This window comes from Hetaerina americana, unplaced genomic scaffold (assembly GCF_022747635.1).
Source record: "Hetaerina americana unplaced genomic scaffold, ioHetAmer1.1.p SCAF_19, whole genome shotgun sequence".
Taxonomy (NCBI): domain Eukaryota; kingdom Metazoa; phylum Arthropoda; class Insecta; order Odonata; family Calopterygidae; genus Hetaerina; species Hetaerina americana.
The window spans coordinates 6,815,061-6,836,519 of record NW_027286752.1 but is presented as its reverse complement, the minus strand read 5'-3'; the positions used below and the strand labels follow the sequence as shown (position 1 = coordinate 6,836,519).

At 35.8% G+C, this 21,459-nt stretch overlaps 1 protein-coding gene across 2 annotated transcripts in view; it reads left to right on the top strand.

Moving 5' to 3' along the window:
- ChAT (Choline acetyltransferase) overlaps positions 1-7,210 on the top strand; it is a 290,787-nt gene extending 283,577 nt beyond the window's left edge. For both annotated transcript variants that reach the window (XM_071584493.1, XM_071584492.1), the window contains 2 exons: positions 1,909-2,112; positions 3,488-7,210. In XM_071584493.1, the coding sequence (XP_071440594.1) occupies positions 1,909-2,112; positions 3,488-3,712 (429 nt within the window). In that variant the 3' untranslated portion in view covers positions 3,713-7,210. The remainder of the gene's footprint in view (positions 1-1,908; positions 2,113-3,487) is intronic.
- Positions 7,211-21,459: the final 14,249 nt, after the last annotated feature.

Genomic DNA, 21,459 nt, shown 5'->3' with positions numbered 1-21,459 from the left:
CGCCTATCTCACGGACCTAATCTCGAACGTGGCCACTTGCCGTCTCTCCAAGGCAAAAGCCATGAGGTCGAGTTTTGACAAATAAGGACAGTTTATGGTTTAAAAATTATGCGTTAGACGACCTGATTTCATAATACTATCCTACAGGAAATTTCTAGAAACATACTGTACTTATTTTACCTTACGTTTGTAGGTTATATAATTTCCTGAAAATGTTCTTGTTGACTTCCGAAATCATACTTAGGAATTCAAAAGCTTTATACGGCCCCTGCTTCCCCAGCGTCATTTCTTGCTACGAACCAAATCATGCGCACTTCGGAATGTCATTTATCTTTTTCCTACCACCATTTTACCCCAAGTGTTGCGGCTTTTCCCAATGAACTTAGAACATCACTTTTTTGATTTTCCCTCAGTTTAGCTTATCTTTTTCACCTTCACTGTACTCTTGTCTTATTTTTCTACTTAGATTCAACAGTGAATGCTAAAAATATATTAAATAATATATTTTATGTGATGCGGGCATAAGTAATAGTAACATGTTACAATTAAAAAGCAAGATTCAAATCACTGAGTCAAAAAAAGGGTTCGATGTCAATTAATTGTCATTAACGCCATGTTTAATTGTTGTTTCGCATTTACAATTAAATTTTGAAATATTTTCTTCCCCATATAGGGGAAGAAAATATTTCAAATCCCCTTTCCCCTATGATGACACACAGGAGATAATAATTTTTTCTACGAATGTACTCTGATAAGGAGGGAAAGTAAGCATGAGATTTTTAAAAATTTCGTTCCTGTTATTTTTCTTTCTTTCTCTTTTAAAAACCCGTACCATTTCTTATCAGAAGATGCCTGCAAATACCTGCTAGTTTTATTAAAACATTGTTCAGAGACCTTATATTTTTTATGATGCCTTATATTTTTTTATTCTGGTTGAAGACCATTTTTTTAACCAAAAAATTAATAAAAAATAGATGAAGAATTAACTTAATTGAACTGAAATCGTCGCATTCTTTTAGTTTTCTTTGAATCCATTATTGTTGCAATTCACTCGGAGAAAAATGTTACTTTAAATCTACGAGGGTCATCCGGAAAGTAGTACCCGTTCGTGCCGCATGAAGTGCTGACGACGCGAGTAGCCGCTGGACGAGGTCAGATAGCTTCAGTGGCTTGTCTGCCTTCTCTGAGCCAAGTTGCGTGACGCTAGCATTGCCTGTGTTGTTTCTGTGATTGTTTACAATGTTTAAAAAAATTGAGAACGCCGCCAGTTGTGAAGTGAGGGCAGTGATTAAATTCCTCAATGCAAGAAACGTTCGCCCATGTGATATTCATCGCCAATTAAAGGAGGTGTATGGAGACAATGTAATGGACGAGTCGTCTGTTCGGCGGTGGTGTCGCAACTTCAACATGGGGAGGGGGAACACACACGACGATGAGCGTTCGGGGAGACCGTCTGTCATTACAGACCAACTGGTGAGCTCAGTTGACGAATTCGTGAGGAACGATCGGCGCGTCACAATTGATGACATCTGTGAGCATTTTCCCAATGTTTCTCGAACAATTGTTCATGAAATTGTTAAACACCATCTGCATTATGCAAAAATTTGTGCAAGATGGGTCCCTCGCGTATCTCAATGAGCTGGCGGCGAAGGACTATGCAGCAGGAATACAGAAACTTGTCACACGTTATGACAAATGCCTTAATTTGCTTGGAGATTATGTTGAGAAGTAGTTTAAAGTATCCTCTTTCAAATAAAATTTTTTATGTTTGTTAATATTTACTTTTGTGTCTTTATTTCACGAACGGGTACTACTTTCCGGATGACCCTCGTATAATTAAATAAAATCTTGAGTATTTCATGATTCTCAAGATGATTAATGATGAATTGCCCTGTTCTTTTTAAATAGGAGAAAAGAAGAATAGAGTTAATGGAAGCTGCCCTACGCCGACAAACTGAAATAACCATCGAGAATATTCTTGGGGAAGGAATTGATATCCACCTGCTTGGCCTTCGTGAAGCAGCCAAGGAAGCTGGAGAAGTGCTACCAGTTCTGTTTCGAGATGATGAAGCTTTTCGACTTGCCAACCATTTCTCCCTCTCCACTAGTCAAGTAAGAGAACAAATTTACTCTATGCATAGTCTCATTGCATTCATGTCTCTAAAAAAATTACCCAGTCATCACTACTCGTCACTACGTCATTTTGTATAGGAGAGAACTTAGAATTAATAATTCAAAGTAAAGCCATGCCAAAGTAAAGCCAAACAGTGCCTTTTTCATATTGTTTTACTTTATGCAGTTCCATAATATACTTCTAGGCCAAGAATTCATTTAGTGCAAGTTCTCATTTGGGTGTAATCTGTTCTAGTTTTATGCAAAATCTGTCCCAAAGATAAGTAAAATGATGTTCATTGTCTTCTTCAATTCAGAAAGTGTTCATCTCTCAAGTGAAGGCAGTGAACAGTAAGTTTTATGTGGAAGTCCTCAAAAGGCTGAGGAAAAGAGTGCAACAAATTAGGAAGGAGATATTTCTTAAGTGGAGACTGCACTGCAATAATGTACCATTCCATGCCACCTTTGACATGGCAGTATCAGTATGGTGCTGCCTGACTTTTTTTTGTTCCCAAGAATAAGGAGGAGCTGGGAAGGTGACAATCTTGAAAGCCTGGATAGATAGATAGATAGATAATTATAGGTCTTTATTAGGGTGAAGCAGACACCCTGATAGCACAGATTCCAGCACCTGGTAGAGGTGCTGGAATCAGTACATTGATGCACAAGGCCGCTATTTTGAAGAATTATAGTGATTTTTAATTTAGATTTGCAAAAAATATTTTTCCCCAGATTTATTCTACTCATGTTTGAGGCAGATGCTGTTAATAATTCCAATACAAATATGGTGCTACTTCCATTTGTCCCTCTCTCCATTTGTGCATGACTCTACATATTTCCCTTTTTATTGCCATAAGCCCTCCCTAATTTTGCATCCAAAATCAAAGTGGGTAATGAGTATCCCTTCCTACTGCCTGCTTTTTTGCAAAATTACTTGAAAGCAAATGGTATGAATATGACATCAACACCAAAGGAAGGGAAGGTGGGCTGCTCTGGTTACAACAAAAGAAATGAGAATAATCAACTCCAATGAGTCATACGTTATATTTCAGTTGCATTAGGTCATACTGTTTTATTTTGAATGCATATATCAACCTGTACAGTATATTTTGGTGTTGCCAGTTGCCAGGGATAGAGGAAATTAATTTTTTCATTACTAGGTCTTGCGATTCTCTGGACTACTTTCAAATAAAAATTCCATTTTTTTTAATGTTCAAATCCTTCTTTGGCTGATATTTTCATTGTACACAGAATAACAGTAATTTAGGTGAATTTCAGGTACAATTTCAGGCACTCACACTAAGTACTCTGTGTTAAGTGTATACAAATCCCGATTACTTCATCATTTAATATGAAAATTTATGCATCTGAACAGATTCCTATGACCATGGACTGCTTCATGGGGTATGGTCCTGTGGTCCCAGATGGCTATGGAGCCTCCTACTGCCCACATCCAGACTCAATTGTGTTCTGCCTGTCTGCATTCCGAGCGTTTGAGCCAACTGACACCTGGAAATTCTCCCAAAGCTTAACATGCAGTCTGAAAGCAATGAGTCACCTGATGCAGAGACGCGCACAGACAGCCAGTGACAGGAAATAGAAAAAGAAATGAACTAGAGACACCCATAGTCTTTGCATAGATTTTATATTTTTCTTTGCATTTCCCTGAAAACATTTGATGGGTAAATTATTTTTTTATTTCAAATACACGCACACACACACGTGTGAATACTAGAAATAGTAGGCATAGAGTATGAAATTTATCACTCACAAGAAGTGAGCACTGTGTCGTCTTACTAGCGACCAAATCTAGTTTCACCTTTGGCAAAAGGAAGAAAATGCAATTATCATGTTAGGTCAAATGCATATTTTAGTACCCAGGCAGCAAAACTATGCTGGGCCATTGAGCTTCATTGACTTTCAATATTGTCCAATTTCTAAGATACAAACATTTGTCAAAGAAACATCATGGGTTAGTGTTGGCTTCTAACTGGTGGGCCACGTTAAGCCTTGGTCTTGGTTATGGTCCTGCCATTACTTGGCCACTCTTGCGTTTGTCCAGAAACCACTGAGTGATCAAAGAAAATGACTTTCTTTTATCAAAGTCACATTTGAAGATGAATTTATTTTTAAAAAGTCATCTTTCTTAATCTTTATCGTCGCATTATAGCACTCTCAGACTACAAATGCCAAGTTGTAATTTACCTATTCTTAACAGCCTGATATCAATTCAACCGCAGACTAATAAAAAGCACTCAGTTTTCAGAGAGGAATGAGCAAAATATATGAAATGGTTAGGCAGTGGTATAAATGTTTAAACAATGAAGAATAGCTGGTAAGATCCACTTAGGTCCACTATATGCAAAGTTTGTGAATGTGAACTTAAATCTTAAGCTAATGCACATTACCTAGCAGCCAACATTATCCTAATGCAATTAACATTGACCAATGTCTACAACTTTCAAATGTTATTGGTCCAATTTTTGCAAAGTCTGATTTTGCCTGGGTACCTACCAATCATATTAGCATATCATCTGTCAATTTAGAAAATTAATCAAAAACTTATTGACACATATTATTTATTTTTTATCCAATTTACTATAGACATTTAGCACAGTTATCAAAACTGCTGAGCAGTTTAAGTTAAGAAGACATATCAATTATGAACCTTTGAGGAAGTTATCATATCTGAACTAAAAATCCACAAAATTTATTAGTTTTACCATGCCCAATTTATGACGGATAAACTAAAAAAGTGTCCATGGCTCACATTTTCAATGCTATCAACTTAAAGACATTTATTTGCAATAGTTTTTTATGGCATTGCAATTTATTTTTAACATGCTGGTAATTCCATTAATGTGATCAATTCCAATTGATGATTTCATTAAATCTTATTGTATGTTTTCACTTTCAGGAATGCTATTTAATAATAGCAATAAAATTAGTCATTAATCATATCATTAATCTACTCTACTTCAATAATGAAATTTTGGGTAAAAGGAATTTCAATGTTCATATAAGTGATGAGAGGGAAGTCCTCCAGACTCCTAGGTCCTCCTAGGTCTCTTGAATAAGGTCTGATGAAATTTTATCACAGAAGGAAAATGTTCTTTTTACTAAGAGTAAGATAATATTTAAAACTAAGAAGACTGGCAATGGATGCCTAATAATTTTGCCATTCGAGCCATAAGAGATGGATTTTAGATTTCATCTTGTAAGCATGGACGTTTTGATGTCAATTATGATTCAATGTCAATCATCTTCTGCTTTTTTACTGTTAAAAATTTCTTCATCTTTCAATTCACTATAATCTCAATTGCATACTTCACTCAAGTCATTGCTTAGAATGATTGACATCAAAGCATGAGCTTCTTCCCCTGTTTCCCTTTAGAAGGGACAAAATACTTTTTTGTGTCAATAAATTTAATCCTAGTGAATTTCATACTCGGTTGCAATATTGGGAAATATTGTTTGGATACTGTTGATGTATGTTTAAAAGATTGAATCCCTCACTGCAGCTTTAATTCAGATAAGAGAGCTTCCTCGATCATATACTCAAAAGAAACATGTTTTCTAAATTATTTGCTGGTCAAAAAGTAAATATAGTTTATATAAAAAAATATGCCCGCAGTGGCAATGTTGAAGTTTTAATTGAGCATTGGTTTATTTAGGCACAATTGAAATTAAAGGAATTCCAAAATTATGATGTGGTGGTCTGTTAAGTTTTACTGCTTTTTTTAAGTCTGTGATGGTGAAAAGATTATAAATAAACATCAATATCTATAATTCCAATAGCTAACCAAATATTTATTCTCTTTCAAATTAAATTTAGGAATTTTAATTGACAATGTAATATTGAATACATAAAGTTATGAGGAATGGAAATTTTAAACATGTTGCTAATATTAAATGTTGAGTAATAATGTGAACATATCATGTTGTAAATGATAAATAGAGAATTTATAAAATTTTAGAGACCAAACTTGTTTTAATGTCTATGTGAAATGCTGGTTGTTGATATACTGTATATTTAATGTACTTGCATTAGTTAACGGTGACAATTAATTCAACTGTTAAGGTTGAAATAAATTATAATGTAGGTATGATTGTAAATAGGACCACAGTGCGTGTATTAGCAATATACAGAGTTAGATATTTTGCCATGTAGTTACCATGGGTAAAACATCCAGTTAAATGCTAAAGGCTTTCCCTGTAATTGAACACATTAGAAACTTCCTAATCTGTAGACTAGATGTATTTTCCTCCTTCTGGACCCCTAAAGTGTGACTGATGAAATGAAATAAATACTTTTATTTTCATAGGTAATTTTTAGAGAAAATGAGAGAGAATGAATGCAGTTGTGTTAATATGCACAACATTTTCAAATTATATTTAGTCTCCTGAAACACAAATTCCTGTGTTGAGGAGTGCCCGCACAGAATCTTGTCCAAATGTAGGTTTAGATGAATGAAACACTATTGATGCCTGAGAGCATAATAGCATGCAAAGGGCTTTTTTCTAAAATGTGCATGCTTTGGGTTCCCTCTGCACATGATTTGATTTTTACTGAGATTTTACAATTTACCTTCCTAAATCAGGGTAGATCAGGGCTTGAAATCAAAGGTAAAATAGGCACTGGCATTGGTTTTGAAAATAATTCTTCAGAAAAAAATCATAGAAAGAATCAAGTGATGACTGCCTACTTATGTGACACTTACCTGTGTATGTTAATATGTAGTATGTACATATGTGGATTATAAATATATACATATTATATATATACATAATATATATATATATATTACAGATTTCCTTGAAAGACAATTAGTTGGTTCCTATTTGAGCAGTTAATGTCCTGGTGTAATTATGCCAAATTCACCACCTGCATGTTATTGATGTTAAAATATTTGCAATGGTATTTTAAATGAATGTTTCATTCAGCATTGTATGAGAGATGAAGTTATGGGGCTTTTCATTTGGATATTACGTTGTTTCTCAACCTCTAAGCTTCGATATTTCCATTGAACAAAAAATGGTATTAAAATGTTGAATCTAATTTATAGCATGCATGGCTTCATTCATATATCTTATTTTATATCCAATCATATATATTATATATTATCTTCTTTCATGAATGATCTACTGATCATTCATTCCTCATAAATTGAAAAATTATGAAAAATCAACATTTTTTAACCCAAGCAATATTTAAAAAAATCAGTTTAATTTATTTATGGAATTGGAATGTTGTTTTTACGCTAGTAAAGTCAAAGAAAAAGATATTTCACAGAAAAAGACCACCTTGAAATTTATTTCTGAGTGTGAAAACTTCAGGGCACCTAAATACAATTCACTATTTTTTGTTCAGGCTTATTTCACATACTAAAATATTACTACTGCCAAATTTGATTACTGAAACCTTATTATGTCAACCTACCTCTTAATGTCACATAAGACAGGTAAAAAATTGAAGTTAACTTTCTTTATCTTTTCCTAATTTTCTCTGGTTTCCTACCGTGCCTCAGGGTGTATGACATCATAACTGGTTAGATATTATATGGATTGATTGACTGGATGTATTATAAGGATGTCTTTAAATATCTTAAAAGAATTTATTAAACGTGTATAAGAGAGTGTTTGAGAACATAATTATTGACCAATTAGAAGTGGATGTATTATAATTTGTCTTTCTTGAGATTTAGAAATTTTGGTATTTTTGTCATTCCTCCTGTCAGCTAGGTTCCTGCTGTTAAAGTCAGGTAAAGTTCATGAAACTAGTTGGCACTCCATAGAAGTATCAATTGAAATATCCCCAAGTAAGTACAGTAAACTTTCGATTAACTATTTTGTGGATTATTCATGCTACTCTTTCTTCCCAGCACCTTAAAATTTTAATAAAATTACAATTTTCCAGATATATAAATACTTTGAATCTTTGATTGACTTTGGAAAAAATACTAGTTTGAAATATCCTGGCATTCTTTTTTCGAGTTTTCGATTCAAGTTTTTAATTTCCAAAAATATAAAGTTGTCAATAGTATTTGATATTTTAATTGAAATATTTTTGTTTTATCTTTTCTTAACTTCACCAATGAATTCATTTTCCCTTAGAATTTCATACTCTCCTAACAGAATACCATATAATAGTTTCTCCTGTGTAAGCAAATAAATAGTTTTACTATGTATGTTAAACTGCCTAAACTGCATTATTTTCATTCGTATCATGTGATGAATATGAATAAACATCAGCCAACATAAGTTTGTCCCCTGCCAGTCATTTGTTTTAGCTGACTACATGATTAGTTTAGCTTTCTGAGGAAAATACGTCTTGCGGTGTTCATGTAAACCCTAATAAAATGACTGAAAGAATGTACTTGAAGAAATGCACTTTCCATCGCTAGAAAACAACTTGAATTAATTACATGGAATGAAAAAGGAAGGTTTCCACATGTTTCTGTTAGCTGTTTTTTTAATTCTTCCATACCCATTAGCATGGATAACTGAGAGTTTTCAGTACTTTTTACATTATTTTTTACAGTTTATAAGTAAAAAATTTGGTCTCTTATGTGAGCATAATTATGTTATTTAAGGTTTGAGATATATGTCCCTAAGAGAATCCTTATTATGCATATCACTGTATTCCTGGTGTAAATATGGATCTCAAAATTAATTTCTGGGTGCATTGATGTAACTAAGTGCCATTTCTATTACTACCAGAAATAGGTACCTACCAATTTATCTCAAGTGTTATTGTAAATACTCATTCAATGAAAATTAAATTCATGTGTATAGATGTCAATTAGAGTTTTGTTTGTGATAATTGGTTCATTTTAATATCCCAGCTTGTTAATTCACAAATTGCATTTTTCCATATTCATAATTGCCTCCACATTCATTGCAAAATCACTATGAAAGTAAAAAATCACGTAAAAAGCATTCAAATTGAAATTTGCAGATATTTTTCCCTTTCAAAGTCAATCAATTTTGATTTAATTAGAATTGGTGTTGCAGAAAGTTATTTTTTAGATTGTTCAGCTGGTAATAACTGCAACAGATTTTGCAAACTGTGTGGGAAAGAGCAATACAAGTAAAACTGGATTTTGTTGATAACACAATAGGGGAGAGGCTATGATGAAAATTTAAAGATCAACTAGCCTTGGAACAGGACCCAGAACATCATTCTATGCTTCCATCACATATATCACCACTTTTTTGCTGGCTTTTCCCTCCCTCAGGGTCACCTCCCAGAGTCACCCTCAAATGCATGTTCTCAGTTCAATCCCAAAAGACATGATTTTGAGCCCATGAACCCATGATTTTAATTTCTAATGGAATCATTAAACTGCTGCTATTTTATTATTAAATTTGTTTCTTTCTTGGGAATTATTTCTTGGGGATACTTCTGGCAGGTTTAGGTGGTTGGGCTAGCAAAATAAGTCATATCCGAAAAATATAAAGTCAATTATATAATATACTAGCTGAATACCCGGCTTTGCACGGGTTAGGGAGAAACAATGATATAAATATACTACATAAATAAAAACAACAAATTATAAAGTACAATAATACACTACTTCATACAAATTTAAGAATCTTTTTTATTTAACACCTGTTTATAAACTACATTTTTTGTTTCATATCCAGGAGAAAGAAAGTTGCCCGTGGCTAAAACATGGCGATCTTAGATCAACACCACAAAACTTTAAAGACTGTCCCTGTGATTTATTAATGGTAATTGAAAAAGCTAGCCAGACTGGAAACTGTAATCTTTTAAAGTTGAAGGGAAGATCAGTTGGGATTAGAGTTATCCGTGGAATAAAAATTATTTCACCTTTTCCTTTTCCACTTAAAATGACTGCCTGTATTATATTTTTCATTAATTTTGTCGCACACAATCGTGTCCCATTGCAGAGTATTGGTGGATCTAAATTTCGCAATAAAATGATTGGAGATCCTACTTTAAGTATAAGGCGATGTTGTGGCAATCCAGCTGGATCAAGTGAATTTAGGAATTCCGTTGGATAATTGACGGCTTCATCAGCATCCACTTATCAACCGATAAATCAACCGATTTATATTCAATCACGTCTCCTGGCAGCATGGCTAGTATCTCCTTGTTAATTTCATTAACATCATCGTTCTTAGGAGCAAGAATGGCTCTTTCTCGCAACCATTCTAAATGTTTATAATTTTGATTAACGTTAGGATAGATTGCTTGTATCATATCTCGGACAGTTTTCACCGATACACATAAATCTGATGACAATTTTATCATACCAGATGCTTCAATAACTAATCTATCTTCTCCAATCTCCAAAAGTTTATTTGCAAAATTTTGAGCATTCCCATCTCTTAAGACGATTCGCATGTTTTGTTTAAGGCTAATTTCTTGGACATGATTCCATAGAACAGAATGTTTTAAACAGGCATAAATTTCATCGGCTGGAGTCGATTTTGGAACGACAGGCAGAGTTTGACGGAAGTCTCCACACAGGAGTACCAGAGCTCCTCTTATTAAACTGCAGTTTCCTCTAAGATCGTAAGTGTTGCGTTGAGGGCCTCAAGAGATTTTTTATGAGCCATCGTACACTCATCCCATACTATCAATTTACATTCTATAAGAACTTGTGCCTGGCCGCTTGTTTTAGTTATATGACATGTAGGATTTTCTTGTCGGGAAATATTAAGTGGCAACTTAAGGGCAGAGTGGGCTGTTCTTCCTCCTTCCATTAATGTCGCTGCAATACCTGAAGATGCAACGGCTAGAGCAATTTCTCCATGAACCCTGATTTCAGCGAGAACTAAATTAATTAAAAATGTTTTTCCCGTGCCACCAGCAGCATCAAGAAAAATGATACCTCCTTCTTGTTTATCTACTGCTACCAACTGATCCATTATTGTTTCGTATGCGAATTTCTGATCTTCATTGAGAAGTGGCTTTTTATCCGCGATGTATGCTTCTAAGTATTTTTAAGTTTAACTAGCATTGTAGCTAGTTTCACGTATATAATCTGGATAAAATACACCCTGTTGATCTTGTACAGGTGCAAAAAGACCGAGTTCCACTAAAGTCTTGTTAACCATGGTGATACACTTTTCCTCCAAAATAATCAAAGTTTTATTAAAAATGTCGGAGTTAAACGTAATATTCAATGTAGGATTTTCACTTCGAACTTTAGCCAGTATATCCTCACTCATTGATTCTTTATATTTTTCCCATAATGTTTTTGTGTTAGATGGATTACAGGAGGTTATTATGATGGCAAACAAAATTCAGATTTGTCCTGGAAGAGAAATCAAACTGGCCTCTCGCAATGAGTCATCCCAGTGTTGATCTCCTTCTAGCAACCCTAAATTCTGGCGAGCTTCTCTGAATGTCTCACATATTTCTCCGTTTACCGTTCTTAATTCTGCAAATGAGCGAGGTCCTCTAATGGTATGTAGAAGCATTCTTAAAAAATAACATTCGGCGTTGTTAGGATGGACTGTGTAGACTCGGCCCAATGCGTCACATGAATAAATATTATTCTCAGGATCAAAGTTGCCCATTTTTCTTCTACAAAAGACTTTCCTTGATGTATTCCACGTATAATATCTCGGCAATTCTGAATACAATAGTGTTCTTGCAAAAGTATCCTGCTGGCATAGTTGGAAAAATGCTGTTTCTATGACAGCAAAAAAGTAAACAAATTACATACATACAAACAAACACTCTCCTTTATATATATAGATTATAGATATAATAGGCTGGTAGAGGCTCCTCTATCAGCGGATAACATTTTTGCTTTATCTTTAAAAAAAGTGCCCCATATGTCATTGTGATATGTAAGTTGAATAATAATGCTTTAATCAGTGTTGGTTTGGGCTTTTCAACTCTGTGGAACTGTACTCTGTGGATTTTGTACTCTGCTCTGTGGAACTAATGATCTGGAGCATGTTTATGTACTCACATTGAGCTTTTCAGGCTCATATCCTAATTTTGCTTTATCAATAGCTCCCAACACAGATACATTCTCAGCAAATGATGAGGAAATACCATTAACACTTTGTAAAGTGAATTTTTTTGTTTCAAGCATATAACATCAAACCACTGTTGCATAAAAGATGAAATTCTACTTCCTCAGGGCATTGATAAATTGTTCCTTTACCATATCAACATGCAAATGAACAAAAATTTGTTTTAATAGTACTAGCACATCAAATCTCACATTCTTTGAAGTATTGACTGATTTGTTGTCAATTAATTAACATATTTCCTTTCTTCCTTCTGTTTCTGTCATCAAATCTAAAAAATGAGCACAAATGATATATTTTTCTTAATGTCGTCTCAAAATATCTCCATTCCTGTAATGCTTGGAACATAAATGTCCAAAGAATAGACTTAACTCATTTTTCACACATGAAGAAAAATAAAGAAGATAAATAGTTTTCTCTTTGTAATTTGCTACATTGCAACTTGTGAAAAGTGGCTATAAAACAAACAACGACTATCAACTGTGGAAAAAGGCCTGGGGTATCCGATGCTGACTGGTGATCATAAATTATAGTGTTATGTTGTCCTTCAAAACTTACAAAAAGATATTCCTTTGTTTCCAAAAACCAAAGGAGAATGAACCTTTGTTTCCAAAACCCAGGGCAATGAAAACCTCAAACTTGTGATGTTAGCATAGAGTTTCCGAGACTCAATATTTTAACAAAAGATGTTCTTATAGCTATGGAACTGTATTGAAGAAAAATATTCTATGCCTCTAAAACCACTAATTGGTTGAATTGATTTGATTGACTAATTGAATAAGAGAGAACTGTTCGTTCATGGTGATCAGTTGATTAAATAAACACATCATGACCCTGGCAGCCTCAGTAGATTTCTGCAGGGTTAAGGTTCAATTGAGAGACAGGGAAGAAGAAGATTGTTGCATTGAAAAATTGATGTAAAAGTAAAAATGTACAAATTATGGCTTGATTCAATTATACGAGGGTCATCCGGAAAGTAGTACCCGTTCGTGAAATAAAGACACAAAAGTAAATATTAACAAACATAAAAAATTTTATTTGAAAGAGGATACTTTAAACTACTTCTCAACATAATCTCCAAGCAAATTAAGGCATTTGTCATAACGTGTGACAAGTTTCTGTATTCCTGCTGCATAGTCCTTCGCCGCCAGCTCATTGAGATACGCGAGGGACCCATCTTGCACAAATTTTTGCATAATGCAGATGGTGTTTAACAATTTCATGAACAATTGTTCGAGAAACATTGGGAAAATGCTCACAGATGTCATCAATTGTGACGCGCCGATCGTTCCTCACGAATTCGTCAACTGAGCTCACCAGTTGGTCTGTAATGACAGACGGTCTCCCCGAACGCTCATCGTCGTGTGTGTTCCCCCTCCCAATGTTGAAGTTGCGACACCACCGCCGAACAGACGACTCGTCCATTACATTGTCTCCATACACCTCCTTTAATTGGCGATGAATATCACATGGGCGAACGTTTCTTGCATTGAGGAATTTAATCACTGCCCTCACTTCACAACTGGCGGCGTTCTCAATTTTTTTAAACATTGTAAACAATCACAGAAACAACACAGGCAATGCTAGCGTCACGCAACTTGGCTCAGAGAAGGCAGACAAGCCACTGAAGCTATCTGACCTCGTCCAGCGGCTACTCGCGTCGTCAGCACTTCATGCGGCACGAACGGGTACTACTTTCCGGATGACCCTCGTATTTCATCATTTTTTGCACTCATCACAACTGCCAAATCAATCAGCATGGTCTTAGCCCACCAGTAAGGCAGATATAATGACAGAATTAAATACTTGTGGACATGAATTCTGAAATGAAATATTCTTCTTGGTTGTGTTCATTGTCACTTTGCTTCACTCTGTATAGCCCAGTGTCATGCACATTACCCATGGCACCGGTTCTATTTCTTAAATTCATTTTTACATACCACTGTCAGGTCATTCAACTTGATTGCATATTTTCAAAGCTAAACTGCATATCTAAATGTATAAAATTCCATAAATATTAAATTTTTCTAATTTTGTTTCTCATTCCAAAAATTTTAGAAACATAAATTGCTGTGACTGGGTATTATTCAAAAATTGACTAAACCTTTATGGGAAAGTTTACTTGAATTTCATGCATCGAGATATTTACAAATTGACCCACAGAGAAAGATACCAATGGGCATCTATAGAAAAATTATAACCTTAATGCATACTTTGTGCTACACAACTCTGTTTGGTATTGAATTGTAGTTCTTAATGTAGTTCTGTGCCCAAGGTTATTTCAACTTCATTTTTACCTGGTCCCTGATTCTTCATCCTATATCAATGTATTTAATGTACAATTGTGAAACTGGATGTACTAATAAACTTTAGAGGAGTTTTACTGAGAGAAAGTTGAAAATAAAAAAAACAATATATTTCTTCAAGAGAACTCATGAAGGAGTTATTTTTTTAAATCCTATTGTGTCATGATAATAACCTAAGCTTACTAATAAGCTAAGCAACAGTTCAGTTAGTTCAACATGATGCTTTGTCAGAACTTTATCTCATTTCCTGATTTTGTGGCCCTTAAAAAAGTATTTCATTGATGAAGGATGTGATGCTTTCCCAACATAAGTTCATGGTGAATTCTTCTTGGGATTTCCACCAGTTTAAGTTGCCGCTGACATTGACAAATATGTAGAACATTGCCGCTGACATTGGCAGAATGCAGGTGGAAATTCCCAGAAGAATTCATCATAATTCATTGATGCATAAATTGAATGTGAAATCATCGAATCGAAAGTTCAACTGACACGGTAGTTATTTGGAAGAGTAATTACCATATTTACCTCTGAGACTGTAATATTTATGTTTTTCATATGTGTGTGCTAAATTATTGATGTCAGAAATACTTTGGAGTGTGTCATTTATGCTTTTTAAGGATTGGGAGCTTTTTAAGGATATGTTTCTATATTTTAAGGGATGCTTTTGAAGGATATATCAGGCAACTGACAACAATCATGATTTTAACCCTCTTTGGCATTCAAATTCTTTCAATATTTTCAAGATTTTGCCATTTGCAATATTTTTCAACATTAAAATGCCATAGGGCTCACTAAACTATTACTTTTATTTGCATTCTATTCTTTTCCTATCTGGGTTGCTCCTTCATGCTACTGTGCAGTAGCAGGAAGGAGCAAGAGGAGGAACTCAATTAAAAGATGGAAATTAACTAAAAAGATAATGAAGGGGCTGATGTACTAAACTCATTTAGAGAGGGGGATAAAATATCCCATAACAACATATCACCGTATGAGGCTATTAGATATAATTAATATAAGATAAACTATGGTACTAAAACTATGGTATGCGACTCAATGCAATGTGTTTATGGTTTCCTGTACATATTAACATTTGTCAACATTAACACTTATTAACATCAATTGGAATATCTCCTTGGGGCCAGGATATCATGTCCGATTCAGCAATTGCTCAAACTTAATGTGGATCTCATTTCTCTTTGACCTTTTCATCACATTTACCTAGTTCTCTTCGAATTAATCCTAATTTTTTGTTAACTTCTCCACATATTCTCCTTATTGTTTCACCCAGGTGAGTGAGTGAGTGAGGGTAATGCCTATCTATTTAATCCAGTCTACCCTTCTAATTCGGTGTTCACAATGCAGTAGGCATTCAGGAGAAAATTTAATTGCTCTTTTTCCAAAAATTCATCACTATTCACTTGTTTAAGTTTAATTCTAATTTTTTCATTTGTCACCCCAGTGTTGCATTTGTACAAATAGCCATGTACTAAAGCTGCTTGTCCTAAGAATTATGGATATCTCTGAGGTCTTTATGATATAATATAATATAATTAGATGGATGGCCTGATTGGCAAATAAACATATCTAACTATTAACTATAGAAATAATGTCATTAATGTAATTAAGGAATAAAAGAGGTCTGGGGCTCTCTCCCAAAATAAGGATATCATGAACAATGAGCGCAAGTTGTGTCTGGCAGAATCTACCCTTTTGGAAACCGTGCTGGTTATTCATCAACAACACCTGACTAACCAAGGAGTCCTACTATCAATAAGGCTTTGTTTGTATATATTTTTATATAAATATAAATTTTATACAAATAAAGTTTGGAAAGTGTTTGGTACTCAATTAAAATTCCTGAATCCAAAAGAATTTATGTGTTTGCCTTTTTCTAGGCTGCCAGACGACAAAGATAATTCTATGCTAGACCCAGATCAGAGCATCAGAAGAATGCTAGAGAATGTTAAATTACAGTTTAATCTCTTGCTGAAATTTGAAAGATGTCTCTTCAGCAATAATGTTGAAAATGTATTTATTTGCAATATTATGTAGATCAGGTTAGTCAAATTAGAGAGATTAGGTGTAGAACAGATGTATTTAAGATGTCATTTTTACCATGAACGACAAGGGATCAGAATAACATTGTCAACAAATACTCGTAACATTATATAAATGTTTTTGGGTAAAAATTAGTCTAGTGTGTATTCACCTACTTTCTACTATTGCCCTACTTTCTACTACTACTACTACTACTACAACTTTCTTGGAATTTTCCCCTATCCCTATATCCACCTCCATGCCTAGAACTTGGTTTTTTTCTTTCGATTTCACATTTTCCTTTCTACTTCATACAACATCTAGAGACACTCTAAGCCTCCTTTAGCCTCAACGACCAAGTTTTTGGACGGTAAAATACTACTCTCCATATAAAATTTTGTATGTCCTTTATTTGACAAGACTAATTTTCACTGATCTTCTTATATATGTTGCTGATGTCTTATATATATATGTAAGACATCTTATCTAAAAAGATCTTATATATATATATATATATATATATATATATATATATATATATATATATATATATATATATATATATATATATATATATATATATAATACACAATATAGAAACACAAAAAAAGAAGAACACTCACACGTTATTTCTTGATATTTCGACGGAAACAATCCGTCTTCATCTGAAGATATAGAAATAATGACAGCTGGAATTATTGAGGTGAGGGGTGCGAGAGAAAGGGAAGGGGGCCAGGGGAAGGGGAAAACGGGAGGCAAAGGAGGGGCGAGAGGAATGGTTGGGGAGAGGAAAGGGAGAGGAGAGGCTAGAGGGGAGCGGAGTTAGGCAAGGAGGGAGAGGGAGGAGGTGGAATCGACACAAAATCGGAAAATAGAACAACATGCTCACCACAACTATTGCAACATGCCCAGGTTTCAACCTACAAAGTATTAATCAAGACTTCGCCAGTCAAAACAAAGGCCACGTACCCCAAAAAACTCATATATATATATATATATATATATATATATATATATATATATATATATATATATATATATATATATATATATATATATAAAATTATATACATATATATATATCAAATATATATATATAATTTTATATATATATATATAAAATTATATATATATATATTTGTATATATATATATATAGATATATAATAATCCCCCGGGGAGGGATATATATATATATATATCCCTCCCCGGACTACAACCTTGACGTGGTGGAAGGGCTTGTGCGTTCCGATGACCCCTAGAGCTGTGCTGGCGGGAGTAATAATTATTGCTCCTGGTAGGGTCACCCATGCCAGATAGGTCGAAGGTTAGGAGCCAGACGAAAGGTAGTCCACGCAGCGTCTGTTCCTCAGTGAGGCGGCTGCAATGGCGTCTGACCCCAGTGGGGCGGCCAGTAAGTGATGGTGTCACGTTAAAAACACTATTGAGGAAGGCAACGGGAAACCACCTCAATTATCATTCCCTAGAAAAATATGATGGACAATAGAGATATTTTGAGTCCTGGCAACCACGGGGCTCGGCCCAATCGGCCGTGTGTCGTGCCCGGCAGCGGGGGAGGCAAGGCTTCCGAGGTCGTCATCCCACGAAACCCTTGCAAGGGAAAACCAGCAGCAGCAGGACAGAAGACGCAGGAGAAGAAGACAAAATTAGTTAGAATAGGAACGTGGAATGTTAGGACAATGATGAGGACAGGGAAATTGGAGAATGTTAAGCGAGAGATGGAAAGGGGAAATATAGATATTTTAGGTCTATGCGAGGTGAGATGGAAAGATAGCGGGGATTGCTGGAGTGGTAAGTATAGAATAATATACAGTGGTGGGGACGAGAGCCAACAAGTATTAAATGAAGAGGTAGGAAGAAGCGTAGTCAACATAGAGCAGGTAACGGATAGAATACTACTAGTGGAGATAAAAGCAGAGCCGACGAACTTAGTTATTATTCAGGTATACATGCCACCGAGCAACCATAAGGAAGAAGAGGTCGATAAGATATACGATCAGTTAGAGGACATGATCGCGTGTGTTCCTGCAGGGAAACATTTGATAGTGATGGGGGATTGGAATGCGACGGTAGGCGAAGGAAGAGATGGTGATGAGGTGGGCGACTACGGTTTGGGCACGAGGAATGACCGCGGGGAGAAAGCAGTTGAGTTCTGCAGGAGACAGGGGTTAGTCATCACCAACACTTGGTTTAGACACCACAAAAGACGCAGGTATACATGGAAAATGCCAGGTGACTCAGGAAGATATCAGCTAGATTATATCCTGGTTAGACACAGGTTTAGGAATAGTGTGATAAATTCCCACAGCTTTCCGGGAGCGGATGCGGACTCAGACCACAATTTAGTTGTTATGAAATGTAGCGTACGTTTCAAAAAGATAAGGCAGGGGCGGCGAGTTAGAAAATGGAATGTAGAAGCATTAAATGGGTTGAAAAGGAAGGAATACAAACAGGCGGTAGAGAAAATCATGGAGGATGGTAAAGGGCTTATTACTATCGAAGAAAAATGGGAAATGATCAAAAAAGGGTTGTCTAAAGCCGCAAAAGACACTATTGGAACCGTTAACGCTAAAAGGACTAGGAAACCATGGATCACGGATGAGATGATTACAAAGATGGATGAGTGGCGAAAATGGAAGAATATAAATACAGAATTAGGCAAAATGAAGTACAAAGAATTGAACAATAAATTGAGGCGGGCAACAAATAAGGCAAAAGACGCATGGTGGAAGACGCAGTGCGAGGATATGGAAAGTCTGCAGAGGAAGGGTGAAATCAGTGCGCTGTACAGCAAAGTTAAATCGTTATCGGGAAGTAAGAAAGGAAGAGCTATGCTAACAGTTAGAGATAAGGCGGGTAAGGTAATAGTTGACGCAGGAAAGATCCAAGAGAGATGGAAGGAGTATATAGAAGAACTGTATAGTAAAGAACTCAGACCAACACAGTTAGACATTGAAAAAGAAAATGACGTAGAGGAAGACAGCTTAGGTCCAGGCATACTAGACAATGAGATAGAAAGGGCATTAAGAGAGATGAAACTAAATAAAACCGGGGGGGTAGATAACATTCCCGTGGAACTTTTAAAATGCTTAGGAAAATGTGGGAGGAAGAGGCTATATGGGCTGATCCGTAGCATTTATGAGGAGGGAATCTGGCCGGAAGACTTTGTGAGATCAGTTTTAGTTCCTATTCCGAAAAAGGTAAAGGCCACGTCATGTGAGCACTATAGGACATTTAGTTTGATATCCCACGCAGCTAAAGTTGTTCTCAGGATCATAAACAAAAGGATGGAGAGTAGGGCAAATGATTACTTAGGGGATGATCAGTTTGGGTTTAGGAAGGGGAGAGGTACGCGTGATGCCATTGCAGTAATGAGATTATTAATCGAGAGGAATATAGAACACAACCAGGAGGTATTTGCCTGTTTCGTAGATTTCGAAAAAGCCTTTGATAGAGTGAATTGGGAAAAACTAATGAGTATATTGCAGAAAATAGGAATAGATTGGAGGGGAAGGAGGCTAATCCGCAACCTGTACATGTCTCAGACTGCTCAAGTACGAGTGGGAAACGGGGAGTCAGGATGGGCAGTGTTAGGAAGAGGTGTAAGGCAGGGTTGCCCATTATCACCGTTGCTGTTCAACCTGTATGCAGAGGAAATGATCAAAGAGGCATGGGAAGAACTCGAGGTAGGAATGAAAGTGGGCGGGGAATTCGTAAAATCAGTTAGGTTCGTGGATGACCAAGCTTCAGTTTGTCAGTCAGCCAAGGGGTTGCAAGCATTGCTGAGTGAATTGGAAATTCAGTGCGACAGGCATGGGATGAGATTCAATATTAATAAAACAAAGGTTATGTGATTTTCTAAAAAGAAAAAGGCTAAGCTAAACATTAAAATACGAGGGCAAAACTAGAACAGGTCGAACAGTTTACGTATCTGGGAAGTGTTTTGGACCAACACGGTCAAAGTAGTGGGGACGTAGGAAGAATTGCGCTAGGCAAAGAGACTTTCACAAGGAGGAGGGAGTTGATGTCAGGGACGTTGAGTAAGGATATTAAGAAAAGACTCGTAAAAACTTTGATATGGAGCGTAGCTAAGTACGGCGCGGAAACGTGGTCATTGAAGCAGGAGGATAGACGTAGACTGGAGGCTTTTGAAATGTGGGTGTGGAGAAGAATGGAGAAGGTGAAATGGACAGAGAAGAAAACAAATGAGGAAGGAGGTACTTGGTATGGTGGGCAAAGAGAGGGGTTTGTTGGGAGAAATCCTATGGAGGCAGGAAAAGTGGATGAAGGGGGTTTTGACCGGCAGTGGGATGTTGAAGACTGTGATAGAGGGTAGAATGTTGGGCAAAAGAGGAAAGGGAAGGAACAGGATAGGGATGTTGGACGGGATGAAGGGAGGAAGAAAGTACTCAGAGATGAAGAGGGAGCTGCCAAAACTAATTTTTATAGCACTTATGAAGAACTTTTTTTCCAAAATGATGGGTCAGATGATTTCTGAGCCATCATTTAGAAGATAACAGACAATTCTTTCAAATCCTCAGACTATCAGTCCCATTTCCCATTACCAACCTCAATAGTAACATTTAAATTGACACCATCACTGAATGGCCACCCCATTAGGGTCAGATGCCTTTGCAGTCACCTAACCAAGAACAGGCATGGCACATGCTATTGGCTGGCTGAGATGTAAAAAATATAATAATTATAAAAAATAAGTGAATGTTTAAGAGAAAGTTTCTCCAATGTTTCACTATTTATTTGCCATGTTTCTTTAGTTTTGTTGGAGGAGAGCTAGCCTCTGATCATTAAAATATTTGTTGGCATTTCTTAACAATAAACTATATTCTTTTTTCCTTTATCTATCTATCTCTGGAGCTATTCCTTTCTGGTGGATAGCAAATGAATCTGATGGCTTGCAGTCCAGGCTCGCAGACAGCTCGCATGTCCCAGTACACAATACACATTTC